At 42.2% G+C, this 19,919-nt stretch overlaps 1 protein-coding gene across 4 annotated transcripts in view; it reads right to left on the bottom strand.

Annotated features, from left to right (window-relative positions):
- Nucleotides 1–18,449, bottom strand: part of LOC142365562 (mothers against decapentaplegic homolog 4-like) — a 28,151-nt gene extending 9,702 nt beyond the window's left edge. Inside the window, exons 1-8 of one of the 4 annotated variants that reach the window (XM_075446437.1) lie at nt 18,178–18,267; nt 8,391–8,756; nt 7,304–7,478; nt 6,854–6,883; nt 5,047–5,262; nt 3,122–3,241; nt 2,880–2,990; nt 995–1,045 (exon numbers count right to left, since the gene is read on the bottom strand). In XM_075446437.1, the coding sequence (XP_075302552.1) occupies nt 995–1,045; nt 2,880–2,990; nt 3,122–3,241; nt 5,047–5,262; nt 6,854–6,883; nt 7,304–7,478; nt 8,391–8,639 (952 nt within the window). In that variant the 5' untranslated portion in view covers nt 8,640–8,756; nt 18,178–18,267. Of the gene's footprint in view, nt 1–994; nt 1,046–2,879; nt 2,991–3,121; nt 3,242–5,046; nt 5,263–6,853; nt 6,884–7,303; nt 7,479–8,390; nt 8,757–18,177 lie in introns of all 4 variants that reach the window. The other 3 variants (XM_075446436.1, XM_075446439.1, XM_075446438.1) reach the window with 3 other exon arrangements.
- Nucleotides 18,450–19,919: the final 1,470 nt, after the last annotated feature.

Raw genomic sequence — 19,919 nt, 5'->3', positions numbered from 1 at the left:
GCTCTCCCGGTGCCCTAAGTGGTACTCGCTCATTACAAACTGCAGCAGCCAACAGCACACCTACTTATCTTAAGAAACTGTTGTTCTGTTTTTATTAGAAAATAATCAACCAAGGTGCCTGAATTCCTTTAAGTTTTTTTTTTTTTATTTTCAAATAAACAGTCCTGTCTCCGAGGTCTGAATACAGTGAAATCAATAGGGTGAAAAAGCCATACCAAATAATATGAAAAACAATTTACCTACAGTTAAGTTCAGCCAGCAATTATCAAGTTCTATTTCTGGTACTGATTTGGTCACTGGCCAACGAGTTAAATTTTTCGGCTTTTCAACTATGCAGCTCTCCCTGTGCAGGCAACAGCTTTGCTGTTGTTAAAAACGGAATACCACCTTGGACCTGCAACGGAGCTAGCCTGTACCACAAGACAAGTTTTGTTCTTTGGTACCACGAACTGCCACCATTAAAGAAGACTCTTGAAAAGACCAAGCCTGCATGCAAAGGTCCAAAGAGGAACTTTGGCATCAAATGCTACGAAAGGCAACACTTATCTTTCAGGGTATCTGGCTGTGATGACAGACCTCTAGATCATGGATCCAAGAGGGCTTCGGCATGACCTAAACTCTGTGATGTTTCTAAGCAGACAAAAAGTACAACTTCAGGCACCCTGCAAAGTTTAGGATCAAGGACATTCAGAGTTCACCCATCTCCAGGATAGGCACCAGCTCAATGTGGGTTTGAGGACTGCAATTTTTGACCTAGGCATCTAAACTCAATTCAGTTCACAGCCTATGTCACTTTCAAAATAGAGGTCTGAATGCAAACAAAGACTTCTCACAAAACAGTTACTGCTCTCTTTCTTTCCTCCCCTTTTGAACATATCTCACAAATTTCAGAGTGCTTGATACAAAAAAAAAAAAAAAAAAAAAAAAAATCAGACTCAAAACCAAAAATTATTAGCTTCCACAATATTAGCATTACGTGCTAGATTTTACTCACCAGGATGATTTGATATAGGAGGCTGGAATGCAAGTTCATTGTGAACCGGCCCTTTAAAAGAAAACACACAATTTGTTTTACACGAGGAAGACCAAGGTTTTCTTTCTTAACTTGTTTCCCTATGAAAAAAGACTTGTGAGGATGCCAGATGTTACAAATCCCAGTAATTTCTGAATCAGCTGGCCAAATCTGACAGGGGAGAAAAATGCCCACAGAAGAATTACACTCTCAGAGGTTTCCTGAAAATTCAGAAGCCCAGTAGAGCAGAAAGCTCCATTAGTATCCCAGGAGGAAAGGCTGCATGCTGCTCAAGCCAGACCCAGCTCCAGGAGAGAGCAGAAAACAGATGCAGCATGGAGATGAAACAGAAACAGGACTTAGGCTTCACATCTGCCCCCCAAGTTGGGCAAGGAGAGAATCATTGTATAGAGGCATGCGATATAAATCTGTCAGACACCACACTTCATTAGTTTCATCAATCACAGAACAAGTTGCCCAGCATGCTGTGGGCTTGACCATAAGAAACACTCCCTGAAGATGGAAAAAAGCCCAAGAGAGCTCATTTTCTAAAGAAAAAAATACTGAGTACAGTCCTGGTATCGGTCAGTTCATTCTCTCCACCTTTATAAACTAACTAGGTCCCTTACAGGCAGCAGAGAACAAGGAGGAAAGACTTAAACATCGTATTTAAGTAACAGCGGCTTTTGCAACAAGATGTCAAAACAGGCACAACGTTGGTAGGTGTCAAAACATGCAACTTTCTGAAGTGAGAAGAGGCAGCAGCCAAGAAAAGCTCTATGTGGTATCACCAGCCAGTTACAGATATTAATTATGGAAAGTTACATGCACTGAGAAACATTTATAGAGTATCTACAGCACCACTGAAGTTTTTACATCGTGGTATTTCTGACAAATAAGATGATAAATGAAATGGGATCCTAACAGAACAAAATAATGAAACCTAATAACTGCATCTAACCCACAATTTTCTTGATAGAAACAAGTTGAGAAATCATTCTAACTGACAGCACATTCTCCCCTCTACTAACAATGACTGCTGCAAACAGGTGATCCGGTTAAGCACTATATTAGGAAATGAAGAACTGTTCTAGGTTTTTGCCACAAAATTTAGAAAAACTTTAATTCGGGTGGGGTTTTTTCGCACTAGACTCTTCTGCTGCATATACTGTGCGAGACACTTACTCTAGAAGTTTGACCACTTTTTTTTTTCCTTCCCATCTCCTCTACCTCAAAACAAGAGGTTATGATTCTGCATTGTAGATGAGACAGATTTTCACGTTTGTGTGCCAAATGCACTCATGAATCAGGCTGTGGCAAGACCACTTCACTGACAAGTACGTTACTGCACAAGCTTTCACAAAGTTCCTTTGAACTGGCCAATGTACACGGACACACATCTTCCAAAGCTTGATGTAGACTGTTACATCATTAAGACATGACTTCAAAAATTTCTAGAAAATAAAAAAAAAGCCAGGAACTTCCAAGCTTTGGAAGAAAAATATCCAAACAACACATTCTGAACCAACTTCCTTTTCTGCAAAGGAAATATTTACTACAAGATCGCAAAGCTTTCAAAACAGAGGTTTAGAAAGGAAACGCTAGTTTTGTGAGGTATAGTAAGACATCTATAATATAGATCGTATCACTACAGCTATCTGAATCTCGAATCTCTGCTGCTTTAACGGAGACGAGTCCATCAAGGTCTTATATTTACCTGTCAGAATATACTAAACACAGTAATGGTAGTTCCATAATGAAAAAAAAAAAAAAAAAAAAGGACTTGAGGGTAAAGAATATTCACAAACGGGCCCCCACCGTTTAACAAAATTGCAAACAAAGTGATCTGAAAATCTGCACTGCTTACAGTAATGTCCAGGATGCATAGGTGGATGATGCTGAAGATGGCCATTCTGGTGGTGAGGTATGGTAGGCGTGTAGGCTGCTGTCCGACTTCCAGTCCAGGTTGTAGTACTGTCTAGAAAAAGAAAGGAGTGGTTGGTTTTTAAGGGAGTTTTACCACATCTCAATTCTAGTCCTCTATTTCTCCTGAACATTGGGAAACTGGTTTTAGCAAACTAAGAAGAGTGCACGTATGTATATACTCACTGTGATGGTAAGTAGCTGGCTGAGCTGTAAACCCATTCTGCTGAGTTCCTGGCTGAGGCCCTGAAGCAATCTGTAAGAGTCCATCACTATGGCTACCTGTCAATATACTGGTAGGTTGACCTGGTAAAAGAACACACTACCCATTCATGAACGTTCCAAAATTTTAATGAAGAAGAGCTCAGCACTACTGGGTAGGAAAATACACCCAACTAAGGGCACTGCAATATACAGTTCCTACAAGTTTGGTTTCAGTATTTTTTTCCACCCACCAGAGTGTTTTAGGAAACCTGAAGCAAGATGTTCTGCATCAGCTGATTTTGACCCTGACACCCTTAATATTTTAGGAGTAGAAGTATGCAGAGAACTCTGTTTATCAGCGCATCTTTGTTTTGTTCACCTCTCATTTTTCAGTTTGAAACGGAAGAAGAGGAGATGTCACAAGTTTTATTGAATAATGTAGCTGGAGTAGATTTGGTATGAATCCAAACAAGCCAGCAACAGGTCCAAGAAGTTGCTTATTTTCAGCATGTTATAACTACTGTTCCCAAGGAGGACACTTGCTTAAATTTACATTCCTCCAAAACATACTGAACAGTATTTTCTTTTTAAAAATAGTGCTGCAATAGAGCTGCATACATCACTGGACTCCTTCCTGAGAATGTTGCTGGGGTTTTTTTCTCCCAAATAAATATTTCAGGAATTGTCTAAGCTTGAAAGTATAACTACAAATATTTCAGAACAGGTTAACAGTATTTGATTTTAAAAGGCTTCAGCTCAGCCATAAACACTAAACTGATCAGCAGCTTCACAAGTACACTTGCACTCTCAAACTGGTGTGGCCAGCAGAATTTAACACATTGAAAACTTGAACTAAGACCTAAAACCTGACTTTTTTCCCTGTCCACTCAGCTCCAACAATTACAGCACTGATGAGAAAAACTTCTTGATGACAAACTTGTGCAAAGGCACTACAATTAAACTGCCTAATCTTTTTCTCTGCCGGAGACAAACACAGACATCGTATCTCAGCTTGAAAAAAACATCATTAGTTTCAGCAAAGAAGTTGTTGGCTAAAATTAAGAAATATTATCAAAACACCATGCCACCATAACTCAAATTTGATAACATGAAATCCATTCTATTCACACATCTTTGATACTAAAGTGATGAAGAGTATGTGAAACCCCTCCGAACTTCACCACTTCCCTACACTAGGGCTGCAGGACACCGCATCCCTAACTGCTTTATTGTCCTGCTGGAGTTAAGCGTGAGGTTTGATGTTGGTAACAAATGTACACAGAAAAGCAAGAAAAACTTCAACACAGCATTCCAACTGACTCATGAAAATATTATTTGGGGCTGTCACTTTGGTAGTACAATGGGCCATTATAAAAATAATCAAGTTAAAACTGGAAGACTCATTTTGGCCATTATAAAAATAATCAAGTTAAAACTGGAAGAGTCATTTTGTCAGCTGTGGAACACTAAAGAATTGTCTGAAAACCTCTCGATGCTGCCACCTTACAGTAGATCCGTTTGTTGTCCCGCCTGCTGTTCTAATAAAATTATAAAATTCTTCCATTCCTACAGCAATCATTCCAATAACAGCCATAATGTTTCATCAGTGATCACCTGTTTTAACACTGTATCACTGAACCTCTGGCATATCCAAAACAGTCTTCTAACACTCCAGTAGTGTCAGTCTCACTGCAAAAAGCCTGGGTCACCAGGAAAAATTACTCAAATTCTGCTTCAAGTTAAAGCCTTATAGGAGACTGCCCAGATCACACTGCCACCCACTTCACCAGTGTAGTGTGGCAGCAGCACAGTTCCAGTGCCAGATCTACTCCAGCAAAAATCAGCTGTGGTCTTTGAGCTTTCGCATTTCCACAGTTTAGTATTTCACATCATCTTGATGGTCTTACTTGTTGAAGCCACAGGAATGTTGGGAAAATTAGTGGTGCTGGTAGTGCTAGCCTCAGTAGGAGCTAACATGGCTGGGGTGCTGTAAGGCTCTGTAGACGCCCTGTTGCTCGGCGGATGCTGGATGGTTTGGACTGAATGGCCTTCGGCAGAAGACAATGACGGCTGCCCCTCGTAGTCATGAACGTATTCGTCTTTCACCAGCATGCTTGACGGAGCTGTGAAGAAGCAAATGGTTAAACATGCAAAGCTATTTTCAGGATTTAACTACCGATTGCTACAACTTTCAAGCAATAACAATGCTATTAAAACTACTGGGGGGAGGATTTAACCTATATAAACATTGCTAAAGCACTCCTCTAAATTACAAATAAACACTTCAAGCCAGCAGCAGGAATTTTTGAAGCGTAGCTGGATGGAAAAGCCAACTGTTTATTTTGCTTACTGCTATCAAACAAGCAGTTTAGTCCCACAGCAGTAGACTCCAACAGCATTTTGTTTTCTAGTCCATCACTGTGTGCTTGGACATGGTTAATAAAAGGGAAAAACACACTTGCTGTTAAGCACCTGAATATATGTCAATGCAGTAGCTAACAAACCAACTCCTTGTACACAAGTAAGAACATACATAAAGCTCCTATGAAAAATGTAATTCATGAACACAGAAACACTTCATGGATCCTCGAAGTAGTTTTAAGCAACTCCCATCAAAATCGACTAGAAACATCAAATTCCCATTCCAAAACAATATAACACTACTCTATATTTAACAATGTAGCCACAAATTTGCAATATTCCACACACAGCCTAAAGGGAACTACTACCACGGCCACTACAAGAATATATTTCTATGTATCCTCTTGAGCAGGCTCAAGTAAAACTCTTAACGCTACATTAGCTCCCACGCTCATTCTTAAAGCAGCCTTAAACATATCAAAACCTGACAGTAATTTTCAGTTTCCTGCTGCAAAAACAAGGAAACACTTCTGTGTTGAACTGCCAGCTAGCAAGCTTTGATTCGGCACAAAAAGACCCTTTCTCAGCAGACGCAGGTAACAATGCAAATTAGCAGAGATGAGCGCACAAGTTAAAGCTTGTGAAGTTAACAGTTTGTTGGATTGTTTGGGGTTTTTTAAAGTCATTTTTGCTTGAATACTTCTAATAATGTGCTAAAAACATTGGATTACCCAAATTCCCTTCTCTATGAATCTATTCTGGAAGGAAAAAAAAAAAATCAGTTTTGAAATAAAGCAGTTACCAGCTGCAGAATCTCAGATTTCTGAAAAATGTTCACTGGACACTGAAAGTCCAATTTCTCGCAAGTTTCAGGGAGAGCAAGAATATTAGACTGCTTCATTCAATTGCATATTAATTAGAGAACTTCTATTATTTTCTCGTTAAACAGCTTATTAAATCATAAGCATCTATTAATTCCAATTCAATTAATTAGTATATCATACAGGTGCACACATTTTTGTGTGTTTGGGGTTGTTGTGTTTTTGTTTTTTTTAATTAGCAGCATTCATCAGTGAGGTTTTTCTTTTCTTTTTTTGTTGGGCTTTCTAAGTTGCAGGCAACGAAAACAGAACATACTCAAAAGCTGAGCTGAAGCCTCAATTTAAAGAATTTATCAGTACTTGCCTCTCTCATGCTACTTAGCTGGTTTTCCAAAACCAGCGAGACAAATGACATTTCCATCTGCTCTCTACCCTCCCGAGGAGATGGGATACACAGGAATAAACTGTGTACACACTGGAGAGTTTAACAGTTTGTGCCCAGAGAAATGCAGTAATAAACAGAACTGCTCACCAGAACTCTGTAGTGTCAGTCCTGAGAGATCTTTAAAAAGAAGAAAAAGAAAAGAGGTTGTGGAGGACTATATACAGAGATCTTCAACAGTGTTTGAAAATGAAGTTTATAAGCCTTTAAATTAGTACTACAGACTCTACATAACGTACCCCCTTCATCACAACACAAGTCTCAATGCTAAGCTATTCCTGCAATGCACATTAACTGTAAGAACGGTGTGCAAAGCCAACAGAAAGGCTTGAACAAAAGCCACAAACTGTTCTTTCAATTTTGGAATAAAGGTAAAAGAATAATTCCATTAAGAAGATGGACAAGAGCATATGAGAGTAATTTATAATTAGATCATTAAAAGTTAATGTTTCTAATTTAGGCCTGTATTTTCTACACTCCAAAGGAAAACATTTTACATTTTATTCCCACTGTCCCATTTTAAATCAAGAGTCTACTTACCAATGCCAGGCGATACTACACGCTCATAATGGTAAGGATTTACACAGACACTGTCACATTTTAAGTCAAAAGCATACTGACAATATTTAACATGCTTGAGTTCATTTTTATGAAGATCAGGCCACCTCCAAAGACGAGCGTAAATCACATGAGGGAATCCCTTGCGACCAGCCACCTAAAAAGTTAAGACACAAAAGTTGATTGGGAAAGTAGCAAGACATTGCGCTTTACTTAGTGAGGAGCAAAGCTGGAAGAGGACAAGCAACAACACCACCTCTCTCCATCATCAAAATATAAAAGAAAAAAAAAAAGGTGGTGTACAGTTTACCCCAAGTTCTGTACTCAACACAAATAAATTTCTATTAGGGTTTTTGCTACGGTTAAGTCAACACTGTGATTCTTACGAAAAAATACTGGATACAAAATGGCAGAAGCAGAATTTGTGCTTAATGTAGTATGCATGGTCACCTTCCCCACCGTGGACGACGAAGGAGCTTTGCCCCAGAAGAAGAGGAACGAGGCACTAAGCTACACTAAGGAATTTACAAGGAGAAGAATGCCAATCCATTCTACTGAAAAAAAAAAAAAATATTCATGCTTCTAGGGTAGACAGCAAGCTAGCCAGCAAACATGACATCTGTCCTGGAACAAGGAAATCGCAGCCCAAGCTATACAGGTACTGAGTACTGACGACATAAGGCTAACATCAATCCTCAGTGCAGACTCCTTGGAGTACCTTAGCAAGGGATCATAGGTCTTTCTTCACACTGCTGACCAACACAGAGCTAACAGAAGCTTGTAGTGAAAATACCAGGATAAAACAGCCGAATTTGTTACGTGACCCTGCTTTTTACTGCCACACACACACTCGTTTAGAATGGCTGATCCAACGCCTTCTGCTCCTTTTGAAAAAAATCATCAACTACTGCAGCAGTCCAGAGTTCCAGCCACAAAACATGCCTACAAACGGGGACGAGGGGGGATGCAAGAGAAGAGCTACTCTTCCTCAACACTCTAGGATCCTGTGTCACTCACTTTTGCTCCAGCTTCGCTAGGAGGAAAACATCTGATTTTCACTTGTACTAACCTGAAGCCTCCCATCCAGCGTTCTCTGTATTGTAACACACTTGCTAGGATGAGCTCCATTTGTGGTTATAGCTGTAATCAAAGAATCCAATTCATCTTTTTTCTCCTTTAGCTTTTTAACTAAACTTTCAATTGCGCGTTTGGCAAAAGTTTCACTCTCTCCACCTTGTCGATGGCACATCAAGCTGTGAACAATGCTCAGACAAGCATCATTACTTGTTGGCGTGTTAGTAATAGACATACTGTCCATTTGTCACAGCTTTTTCTTTCAGATCAAATGTCAGTTTTGGGGGCTGTTATGATTTTCAAGCTGATGAACAAGAGATGATCCAAGTTAAGTGTTAGATGTACTGTCTCTTGGTAAAACCTAGGAGGAAAAAATATCTACATTAGAATTGTTTTTAACAAATTGCAGATCATGCTTCTAAGGAAGTCTGTGGCTTTTTTGCTTCTTTTATTTTCAAGCTAAGTGCAGGATATTAAAAGCACATGAAAAAACTGCATTGCTTGTCCCATGATAAAAAAGCTAAAACATGCTTAAGACACTGCTTGCACAGTTTTAGATATAAGATTTTTTTTCCCCTAGTAACAATATTTAAATAAAGATTTTAGTTTATATACATGTACACATAGTATGTACATATAGAAAAGTAGGGATTATTAGATGAACAGGCTCTGAATCAGGAAGAGAAGAACAGTGACAATGATTTCCTACGTTTTGTACTGGTAGGATGAAACCAAGTGAAAATACTGACTGGGAATTGAGGGGCATTGATTTAAACAAAATTTGAATAACGAAGAAGCATGAATGCACACCAGAATCATCTGTCATCTTTCTTTAATAATCCTGTTCAAATAGTTCAGCTATGTCCTGACCTCAGACTAACTCTATTTCTCTTCGCTAATCAGACAGGCAAAAATTGTACCTGACCATTAGCTTAATACACATTTATGGAAATTAGTATTGTGTGTATCTTTATATATGAAAATCCCAGCTGGCACACTTGTCTTTACTTGTTTGGATCCAGCTTCTTCTGGATCAAGACAAATCAACCGAAGTCACTAAAAATAGCACTTCTAAAATGTCTCAAACAGAACTGCCTTAATTACACTAAGTACAAGATAAGGAATAAGTAAGTCCGTCCTAACACATTTGGCCTTTAAACTCCACTTGTTAAGAACCTGCAGCAGTTTCTGGTCATGAAGTCACTCTTCTCAAAGCCAGCAGACATCATCCTTTTGAAGTTTCTTTTAATTCACAAATTAGAAGAGCAGCTGGCCTCATTTTCTCAGTTCTGGATGAGCTAATTACTATGCTTTATCTTGCTTTATCCAGAAACGTAGGACAGCAGGTTTTGTGCACTCACAGAAAAGGAGTCTAATGTTGTTACAAAGCTGCTCGGGTTCTTCAAGCACCTCTGGCTTCAGGTTGTCATCCACTAACACGATTCTACCAACGATGTGGTCTGACTTTCAGACACTGGCAGCAAATACACGTAAGGGATTTCACTACATTTACATTGTCTGAGTAAGCTTAAAATATAAGCCTTTCTGAAACTAATGTGTTGTTCACAGCAAGGTAAATAAAATATATTTTATTTCAGTAGTTATGGAAAAAAGTTGGTTCACATTATCTGAGGAACACACCCAGTCAAAGACCTGTTACTGCACTGGAATTTTCCATGTTATTAGCGGTATAGTAGTAGCAGCTATTTATTGGAAACAAATGTGTTGCACAAAAATAAGAGTAGGATGTTAATTTCGAAAGCTAATGCATCACACAAATTACAGTGTGAATGCATAGTTTCCCTTCTGGTAAAGGGAATATTGTAACACAAATCCAGGACAATTATAAAAGGAAACAAAGTCTTCCCTATTTAATATTTTCTCCAATTTCAACTTGCATACAGCATGCCTTGGTACATGTGGAAAAAACAAATTACAAATCATCCCGTGTAACCCCCCCCTCCATTTTCAATAGTTTTCTTCTTTTGTAAAGATGATTCCGGACCTACTTTCTCCCAAAGGAAAAGAATTACCTAAAAGTTTTGAGTAAGATCATTTTACCTAGCTATTAAAGTTTCTCCCTCACTGCTGGTTTTTTTTGCGCTTCTACTCAATAAGCCTCTTTTAAAAGTCAAGCTTAACCTGCCAGTCATTCTCCATGGCAACCCGCACTCGCATAAATCCGTAAAAGCTTGCCAGCTAAAACAGAATAGAACATCATTTTCCTTAAATATAAAACAGCATCCCAGACAGATATGCATAAGTAATCATAAATGACTTGATAAAGCTATTAGTCAAAAGAGCTTTAAATAAAAGAGATGCTTAAAGTTAGACATGCAGCTCTATCTTCTTTCTACACCCCTAAAACCATGAATGAGAATTTTGCTTGCTGACTTTCAGAAGGCTAAGATCGACCAAATAAATCCTTAAGTGGAATGATCTTCAGAAATGTTGAGTCACCCCTCAGCTGCCACCGCGCTCAGTAGGAGCTTCTGACTGTTCAGCACTTTTGAAAGCCGGGCCACTTGTTTAGGATTTTGAATACTGCTACACACTGCTGGCGCGTAATTGCATGGTAATTCAGAAGCCTTCCTTTTAGAAGTCCCCTCTACAGAAATCCTGTATTTAATCTTCCAATTTTGATCCCCAGAAAAGGGGGGTGAGGTCAGTGACTACCAACCTGGCACGTATTGATAAATGCTGTGACATATTTCTCCTGAAGCACCAGAAGCGTTGGTATATTTTGCAGACGAGCCAAGTTTTTACATTCCACAAATTTCGTTTCTCACAACATAGCTCTACAAGCCTATCTTTGACTGAGTCACACATTCAAGAGGTGCTTTAACACCTTCTTACTATCTTACTTTCATGTGTGCAAATAAAAGCAAAACGCAATCTTAATGCGTTATATTTTTAGAAGATAGCCTTTGAAGATAAGGTTCCAGCATGCCCTCAGCCATGGAGCGCTAGATGTTCTGCAAAACAACAGCATGCTTGTGTGATTTAATGTTTGATGTGAGCATGGAACTTCAAATTCCTTCCTTCGCATGCCCTCCGCCCAAGTAGGTGATCCCACACTACAGCTCAAGCTTAGATTTACAGTGGAATAGGTAGGGCCAAATATATCGAGCAAAGACCATCTTACTTCCCTCCACCCAGGAATTTCACGGAAACAGCAATGGGCGAGAGTGTGGTTTTGGGGAAAAAGGGCAGAGAGAAGAGACAAGGAACACAAGAAAAGCAGTAGAAGGAGACAGCACCGGTAGCGAAGCTCTCGGCTTCACTGACCAAGGAACACAAAGGTAATTCTCTCCCTTTTGTTACAGTGCAATGCAAGCAGAACACAGAAGAAAAGAGAATGGGACAAGCTAACCCCAAATGCTAACAAGTTACACAGTTGTAGAGAAGTACCTCACTGTGTTATAGAAATTAATTTATTTCAACAGCTAACTAAGTATTAACAGGTATGTTACAAAGCAAGTGAACAACAACTGGTGTTCTGCGATAGTCTAAGCACTGGAACAAGAGTAAGATCCTCTGGAGAGGAGATCAAGAGCAGTTTAAGATTGCCAGGTGATTAAGAACACCTTTGATGATCTGTAGCAAACAAGCTACTACCTCAGAGAACCGATAAGCAACCTTTAACTGAAACTCTTCCTTCAAGACTGCTGCAGACGTGAACAAATACCGTAATTTTGCCGTACACCCTACTTCCCCACGGCTGCCTTGCTGAGGGGTGACGGATCTTTTTAGCCTGTGCAATGAAATGCGAAACATGAAGCAGCTGTCTAAAATTAAAAATGCAACGCTGGTGCCACATGCCTCATTTTCACGCCTGTGGATAATTCTGCCAGAAATGGTTACCTGTACAATATAAATAGAGTCTAAAAACATAGGCACCTATAATAGCATGCTACCTCATATAACTAAAATCAAATATATTGACTTATCTGTGTGGAAGTAACATTACTGAGCTCTCACACTAGTGCCCTCATTGCACTTGCATTTATCTTCTAGGCAGGAAAGCAAAAGAAGCACCATACTGACTCAAACTATTCCACTGTTCTCAGACCAACCGCTACATTCCCTCCCTCAAAACAGCGACGATTTTACCAGCGTGACTAGAAAATGGAGACCGGGTTTAATGTTCAGCATCTTCAGCTCAGAGCTCCAGCAGAGCATTCCAGTTTGCGGAAGCAAGGCGCTCTTGATCAACTAGACAAAATGGAGCAAAGTACAAAAAGCAGACGAGATCTCACCCGAAGGGATAATCAATGCACTCATGGAACAGAAAATTAATATTCCACCTTGGCTGCCAGTATCTCTTCAGCTGCATCAGCAAGATAATGTTATAAGCTAGCATGGCTTAAGAACCAGTGCTTTCACATTCCAAAAATCAAGGGTAACAAAAACAGCATGAGCCACGACTTCCAAATATTTGCAGCCACTCTTCAGGCAGCACACTAGGTATTTAAGAGATAATATCATTTGGAAGGCCTCACACAAGGCCCGAGAGTTGCCGCGGTATATTTCAGTTTGAAATTCTTCATCAAAAAAGCATGCAGACGCATACAGGTGTAGGCAGCCACGCATGCACGGTCTGAAGAAGGAATTTTTTTTTAGAAAAACTTTTTCTGCTTTTCATGGTTAGGAAAAAAAAACCAACCACGTGGACTTGATTTCCTTGCTTTTACAGATGTATTACTACAGTCACACAGAAGCCCAACTGAGATATACAGGCCAGAGGCTGCTAAAAAAATACAGAGACTTTACCTAAACCCCTGTCAATGGGCCCTAACCTTTCAGCCAAGCAAATTTTGAAAGTTCTCTGGAAAATCCCTGCCTCCAAATAATTCCTGTTTCCAATTCCCTAACATGATTGAAATCTGCTGAGAAGTTACAATTTCAGATTTCTTAGAAAGAATTCACATTCTTTTCTACATCTTAAGAACAACCTTCAATGAATACTTTTTACACTCCCAAGTCACTTATCTTACCCCTCTCCTCCCACAAAAGCCACACTTTGCAATCTGGAGAGAATGATCAACCCCAAACAAGAAAAGGAAATAATACGCTTAAGCAGACAAACCAGGCGGTTATGGATAGAGCTGGAAGTCAGGGACGTAACCCAAAGGAATATGATCCAGGCCATCAGCAATCCAACAGTTTGGGCAAGATGGTTAATCCCAGCCCAACGCTGACATGATACACTACCCTATTCATTTACAGTAGGGTTTAAGCCAATCGCAGCTGCAGAGGGATCAAATTCACCAAGAAACTCAGTCTAAAAATGTGACAGTCCAAATACCACTGGATAATTACTTTAAGACACGGGCAAAAGGCCAAAACCCCCTCTGTGTCACTTTCTTAGCATATATTTTATTCCTTAAGTTTCTACAGCAAACTAGATATTTTCCAAACAAGAGACAATGTGGGACTCTTGGAGACTTCACTGTTTGCAGGACAATTTACGTGAGAAGTAGTGGGATTAGCAGTGATCAAGTAAAACTTTGTTTTAAAAACTAAGATGCTAAGAATCATGAAGTGCTGGATGTAAAGAAAAAAATAGTTTAAAAAAAACCCATAGTTGAGCCTTGGCACAACTGGAAAAACAGTTCCTGCAAGTGTCAGGGCAGCAATGGCCCTTTGAAAAGCTTTTGATGGAGAAAGGGAAGCAGTCTGGCAGATCAGCCCAGAAAAGAGGTTCCAGATCAAGACACGGTGCTGAAGGTCCAGAGGTGCTGGTGGGGAAGGCTGAGAAATGGGGGAGGCAGGGAAAGGCGCAGCAAACGCTGACACAGCAGAAGCAAGTGAAGAATGCAAGATGGATTTGCAACCACATGCACAAGAAGCCTGAAATAAACACTTGCAATGGAAATCCAACCAGCCTGCAAAGTTAAAATGAAAGAAAAAAAAAAAAAGATTTTACACATGCTAAGTATCAGATGACATATTCGGGGCTCAGGAAGCCTTTAAACAGCAAGGTGGAGAGAGCTTTGCCATCTTTTTGTACAAACTGATCAGACAACAGTCCTGTGTCACCTTTGAGCATTTCAAACGAACTATTCTATTCCAAACACAGATTTTTAGCAGCAGTTGTGCAAAAATGTCTTATGATGCACATAAATATTTGAGCCAGGGAATTCTTAGTACTGGTATATCCATGTATATACTGGTGTATCCCTGTACAAACATGTACAGGGATGCTAAAGACGGTAACGTAAGGCAAGCAAGCGTATCTAATGGCATTCACCAGGTACAATACAGGATTTCTATCTGCGCTATGAATCTTAAAATAAGTTGGCCATTATCCATTGCAAGATATTGTAGAAGGCTCTAAGCAAGTCAGCAGAATTGCAGACAGAATATCCTCCGAGATGAGCCCTGACTTAAATGAGTATTACTACTATGGTCTTCAAAAAAAAAAAAACAGCTCATCCCATCTGAGCTTGCAAGGAGAAAAGAAAATAAAAACACGTGCAGTAACAAAGAAACCACGGCCAGACCAAGGCCTGTGGTGCCGTACGATGGTGAAGGCCAAGATGTACAGCCTGCAATTCTGGGGAGTCCTACACTGTGGGAGGAGGGAAAGGAATTCATGCAAAAAATATCTTAAGGACCAAAAACGTATTTCCAAGTTGTAAATACGAAGATAATTTTGGGAAAAATATATCGAAGAAAAATTAAGAACTGTTTGCTTGAAGCTGCCACTGATGCTCTGGGAGCATGATTTACCAGGAATAGCCATTCCAACCATAGATTTGCAGCGTTTTGATACCAGGCAGTAATGCAATGCTAACGAACTGGCTAATTAGAACAGCGTACAAACTGACATCTTGCTAGAACATTTCACACGAATAGAGGACAAGGAAGGCTCTTGCATAAGCTGCTGCCTCCAAAATTAGACAAACACCAAGATGTCAGAAAAGCAGCATACACGTTTGATAGCTTTTAACCACCAAAACATTGCTACAGGAGTTTTGCTGTTTAATAATGCAGTGGTAAAAGTTTTACGACAAACTTGATAAAGAAAAATCCATAAACCAATAAAACAAAAAGACAGCTCGTGATTTGATGAAGATATGACTGATTAAACTGCAGATACTTTTCAGCACATTAGACTATTATCTACTTGCCCAAAGGGTGAACAGGAACAAAATGTTTGTAGACATAAGAACAATTAGCATTAAAGATCAGGAGAAAGAGTACTAAGTAGGTACTACACTCTTGCTGTTCTGTACAGCAAGAGCTAACATTCCCCAGAATACTATTTTTGTGCGGGTATCTGAATCGTCAGTATCAATTCTGCTCATCTCACTGTCAGTAGCTACAAAAATTTAAGACACATGACAGCATAAAAGGAACTGGAGAAGAGCTTAAAGACAACTCTGAGTGGCAACTCTTTCATCTTTACATAAATCCACGGTTAAAAAGCACAAGCAGCCATTTCTTTGGGGAAGAAACTGATCTGAATTAGCTGCCCAACTGCAGCTCTGGGCATCTTTCCTCCTCTCAGCTTCCACCTGTGCACTTCGACGGCTTTCAAAAGCACTTTACAAATGCAACCAACTGATCCCGTAAACGGAGCGAACGTTTCTGCTGCACAAGGTTCCAGGGGTTTTTTAATTTCGTTCGAGAAACTAATACAACAGTAAAAAAACCACATCCCAACCCTTATCTTGTCTTCGGGTCTGAATGCGTGGGGGGCAGGACATGGTGAAAAAGGTAGCGCTACTATGCTGATGCAACTACATGCGCACACGTTTTAAAGCTGCATTTTTCATCTTGGTTCCCCTTCCCTCTCTTTTTTTTTTTATTTTTCAGAAAGCATACAGCTGGAAAAAACTCCTCTTTTCAATACAGGCTTCTGTATGGTCAGAGAAGGAAGACCGCTGCACCTTACACCACGAGAGTGGGAAGGGCAGTAAACTCCTCTACAACTGGATCTATTTCCACAACACAGATCGGGGCACAGAGACTCGCACCGAACAAGCGGTCATCCCCTCCTCACCCTAGCAGCCGGGGGTAAGGAGGGGATGAAAACCTGGCAACGGCAGGAAAGACCACGTTCAGAAAGCACAAGGTGGCATAAGTCCTCGCCGTAGAACGACAGAGCAAACCTGAACGGAACTCTTCCTCAGAGCATCCTGTAAGACCCATCTTCTTGCAGAAGGCTTCCTCCAACAAGGACAAATAGTAATTTGTCAAACCCTCACAAACAGAGGAAACAATCGCGGCTGCGCCAAGCAATAAAAAGAAGAGTCAAACCTTGCTCAGGCAGAAGTGGTGTGATTTTTCACTTGGACGGAATGTTTCAATACCCTAGCAATAGGTGTATTAGATAACATCTGTTCTTTATTGTAATCTGCACGGGGATAATGTTCTCTGCATTTGTTTGAGCTTTTTAAAAAAAAAAAAAAAAATCATCTCTGGGCAAAGCAAGCATGGAAAATTCCAGCCCCAACCAAAAGTAGAGTTTTACACAAGGTTAACATCGGAAAAGAGAGTCCTAAAATTCCAGCAGGACCTCAGCACCAGCACGGCGAAGGCTGTTCCTCACCAGGATCGACCGATCTGCTCTCAGCACCTTTGTTCTCCACTGAATCTGTTGTTACCTCTCAAAACTCACATCCCTGTTGCGCTAGCTGGGCTTGAATACATTTACATTATGTAAAGATCCATCTACTTAAAAAAGGAATTCTAATCAGTTTGAGACACTTAATGCTTCTCTTTAGCCTTCAGCTCTTTGAAATAAAGTTTCTATATCAATATTAAACATGCATGCTTATGCAACAAGCAAATCAAAAGAGGTTCATGAATGCAAAGAGAGAAGAAACTCCTTATCTTGGCTGGATTGCTACTGGAAGAGGAGGGCCACAAGGACAAGTCGCCTACTTATCGTGACTCTGGAGTACAAAAACGCGTTTCGCTTTATAGGGCAGTATAGCTATTTCAGCACCCTTGCCTGGAATCACCTACGGCACTGAACAAAGTAACAACGGCACAAGAGTCTCCCAGTTTCAAAGATGACAGCTATCGCAGCGTCTGAAATCACTCCCGCTTGTTGACAGTGGCACACCATTCTTAACCAAGACAATTTGAGAAGCAGTGGTAAAAGACACCATGATCCTCCTCCGACCGAATGTGTTTGACAACACTTGGTTTGCAGCAGTACAATTTGGGCTCTAAGTAATAACACATCTAACCCATAACCAGATTACCCCATAAATTAACCGGCCTCCCACGGTAAAACCTGTAAGACTCAACCACGCAGCGAGTCACAAACCTCCCCAGCAACCCAACGCCCCCAGCAGCGAGGATGGGAAGGAAAAACGGCAGAGGTAGAAGCATCTCTGACCGACGCCGAGCAGCCCCGCCCTCTCCGAAAAAACAACCCAGCTCAAAAGCACGGTTCCCCGTCCCCGCAAAGAAGATGGCAGGGTTCTGAGGAGCGAAGGCGCGGAGGCTCAAGGCAAAGCCACCCAGGGCATTTTCCAGGGTGCGGGAGGGAGCACGAAGGGAGCGCTCCGCACCCACGGCCAAGTTTAAGCGGGGCCGGGCCGGCGGTAGACCCTTCAGAGCAGCACCGAAATTCAGAGAAAATAATAATCATAATAACAATAATAATACTGAAAGTTTGGGGGCGGGGGAAGGGAGGGGGATGGTGTTTTTTTCCTCGCTCGGGGAAAGCGGGGGAGGTGGGGAAGGAGCCGGGGGGGGGGAGGAAGGGTCGCGCTGCGGGCGGCCTGGGCAGGCGGGCGGGAGCCGAGAGCGGATGTTACCTGGGCCGCGGAGGGGGGGGGGGGGGGGCCTTCCCTCGCCTCAGCCGGCCCCGGTGCGGCGGAGCGGGCCAGGCCTCCGCCCCCCCGCCCTCCCCTCCCCAGGCTGCGGCCGGGCCGGCGCTCACAGGCCCGCGACTCGGGGGAGGGGGGAACCCGGCCGTCCCCGCCGCCACCGCCTTCTTGTTCTCGATTGTTGTTGTTGCCGCGGCTCCGGCCGCTCGCGCTCCGCGGCCGCCGCCGACACGTCCAGCCGCCACCGCGCATGCGCGACATCCGGGTAACACCGCCCCCCCCTCCGCTGCCGCCGCAGCCGAGCTCCCCCGCGCCGCCACTGCGCCTGCGCGCCTGCCGCGCACCGCCAGCAGCCGGAGAACGGTGCGGGCGGGCGCGTTCGGGGTTTGTTTTTGTGGTTGGCGTGCGGCGGCGGCGCGCCGGGCGGGGCGGGGCAGGCAGCGCTCCTGGGACCGCAAGAGCGGCCCCAAGAAGGCACCGCTCCCAAACTGCAACCCCAACAAACGCGCAGGTCCGCGAACGCAACCCCTGCCACTGCAAAAACCCGAAAATGCCATTCCCCGTAAGTGCAAAGCCCCACAAATACAACTCCCGTAAGTGGGAAACCCCGCAAATGCGACCCCCAACAGTTGAAAGCCCTGCACATGCAACCCCAAGGAACGCACGGGGCCGCAAATGCAACCCCCGTAGATGCACAGCCCCGCAACTGCAACCCCCATTAACGTATGGCCCTAGAAACAGAACCCCCGTAAGCACAAAGCCCTGCAAACGCGACCCCAACAGACACATGCTCCCTTGAGTGCAACCCCTGCAAGCACTACACCCCGTGAACGCAACCCCCGGAAGCTGAAAGCCCTGCAAACGCAACCCCAACAAATGCCCGGCCCCGTGAAACGCGACCTCCGAAAGCACTAAGCCCCACAAATCCCACCCCAACAAACGCTCTGGGCCACAAACGTGACCGCTGTTCCCATTCCTCATCGCCCCGTCCAGCGAAAGCAAACTCACCAAAGGCATTCAGCTGAAAAGGAAAAGATTAAATGTTTTATAAACTAGAAGGTTACATCTTTCTACCTTTGTGGTGCTGGACCACTGTTAGAATACAAAATAGAAGGGAAAAGGCACATGAAACACCATATCCAATACCAAAAAGCGATATATTTTTGCTGCGTAAGTGGGGTGTTTGGCAAGGTGCTGGTGTGCTACCACAGCTACTGTGGTAAGAACAGAGAATGATGGAAATTTTTAAAAAATTGTTATATTACCATATCAAAATTTCCTGCTCACACTACTAAGTTATTTATGGTCACTTCCACACCTTTAAGAACATCTTAGCGATGAAAAGCAATGTAAAATGCTGCTATATTTGTCATCTTTTCCTAGGTAGACGTAACTGAAGGCTCCTCACACCAGGATTTGCTCACTGCCTTGCAAATTATCTATTTCTAGAGTCTTGGAAGTGCTATGGATGGGAGATGAGAGCTCCAGTTCAAAGGGGAGCGCGTCCCGTGCCGGGCTTGTGGACCACGGCGCGGCAGATCCACGCACTCACAGGCTGCCCACACCAGCCCCTGTGCTGGCGACTTACGTGCCAGCGCTTCCCCTCCCTGTCTCTAACATACGGCATTTAAAAAAAATTAAATCATTCAATAATTTGCAATTTGTAAGCAGGGTCTCTTCCCCCTTGTGCTTGCAGAACCAGCTGCAGCCCCTCATCTGGGGAGACGATT

The sequence above is a fragment of the Opisthocomus hoazin genome, chromosome W, assembly GCF_030867145.1.
Source record: "Opisthocomus hoazin isolate bOpiHoa1 chromosome W, bOpiHoa1.hap1, whole genome shotgun sequence".
Classification (NCBI taxonomy): Eukaryota; Metazoa; Chordata; class Aves; order Opisthocomiformes; family Opisthocomidae; genus Opisthocomus; species Opisthocomus hoazin.
Note: the sequence above shows the minus strand (reverse complement) of the source record. Positions and strands in the feature narration are given on the sequence as shown.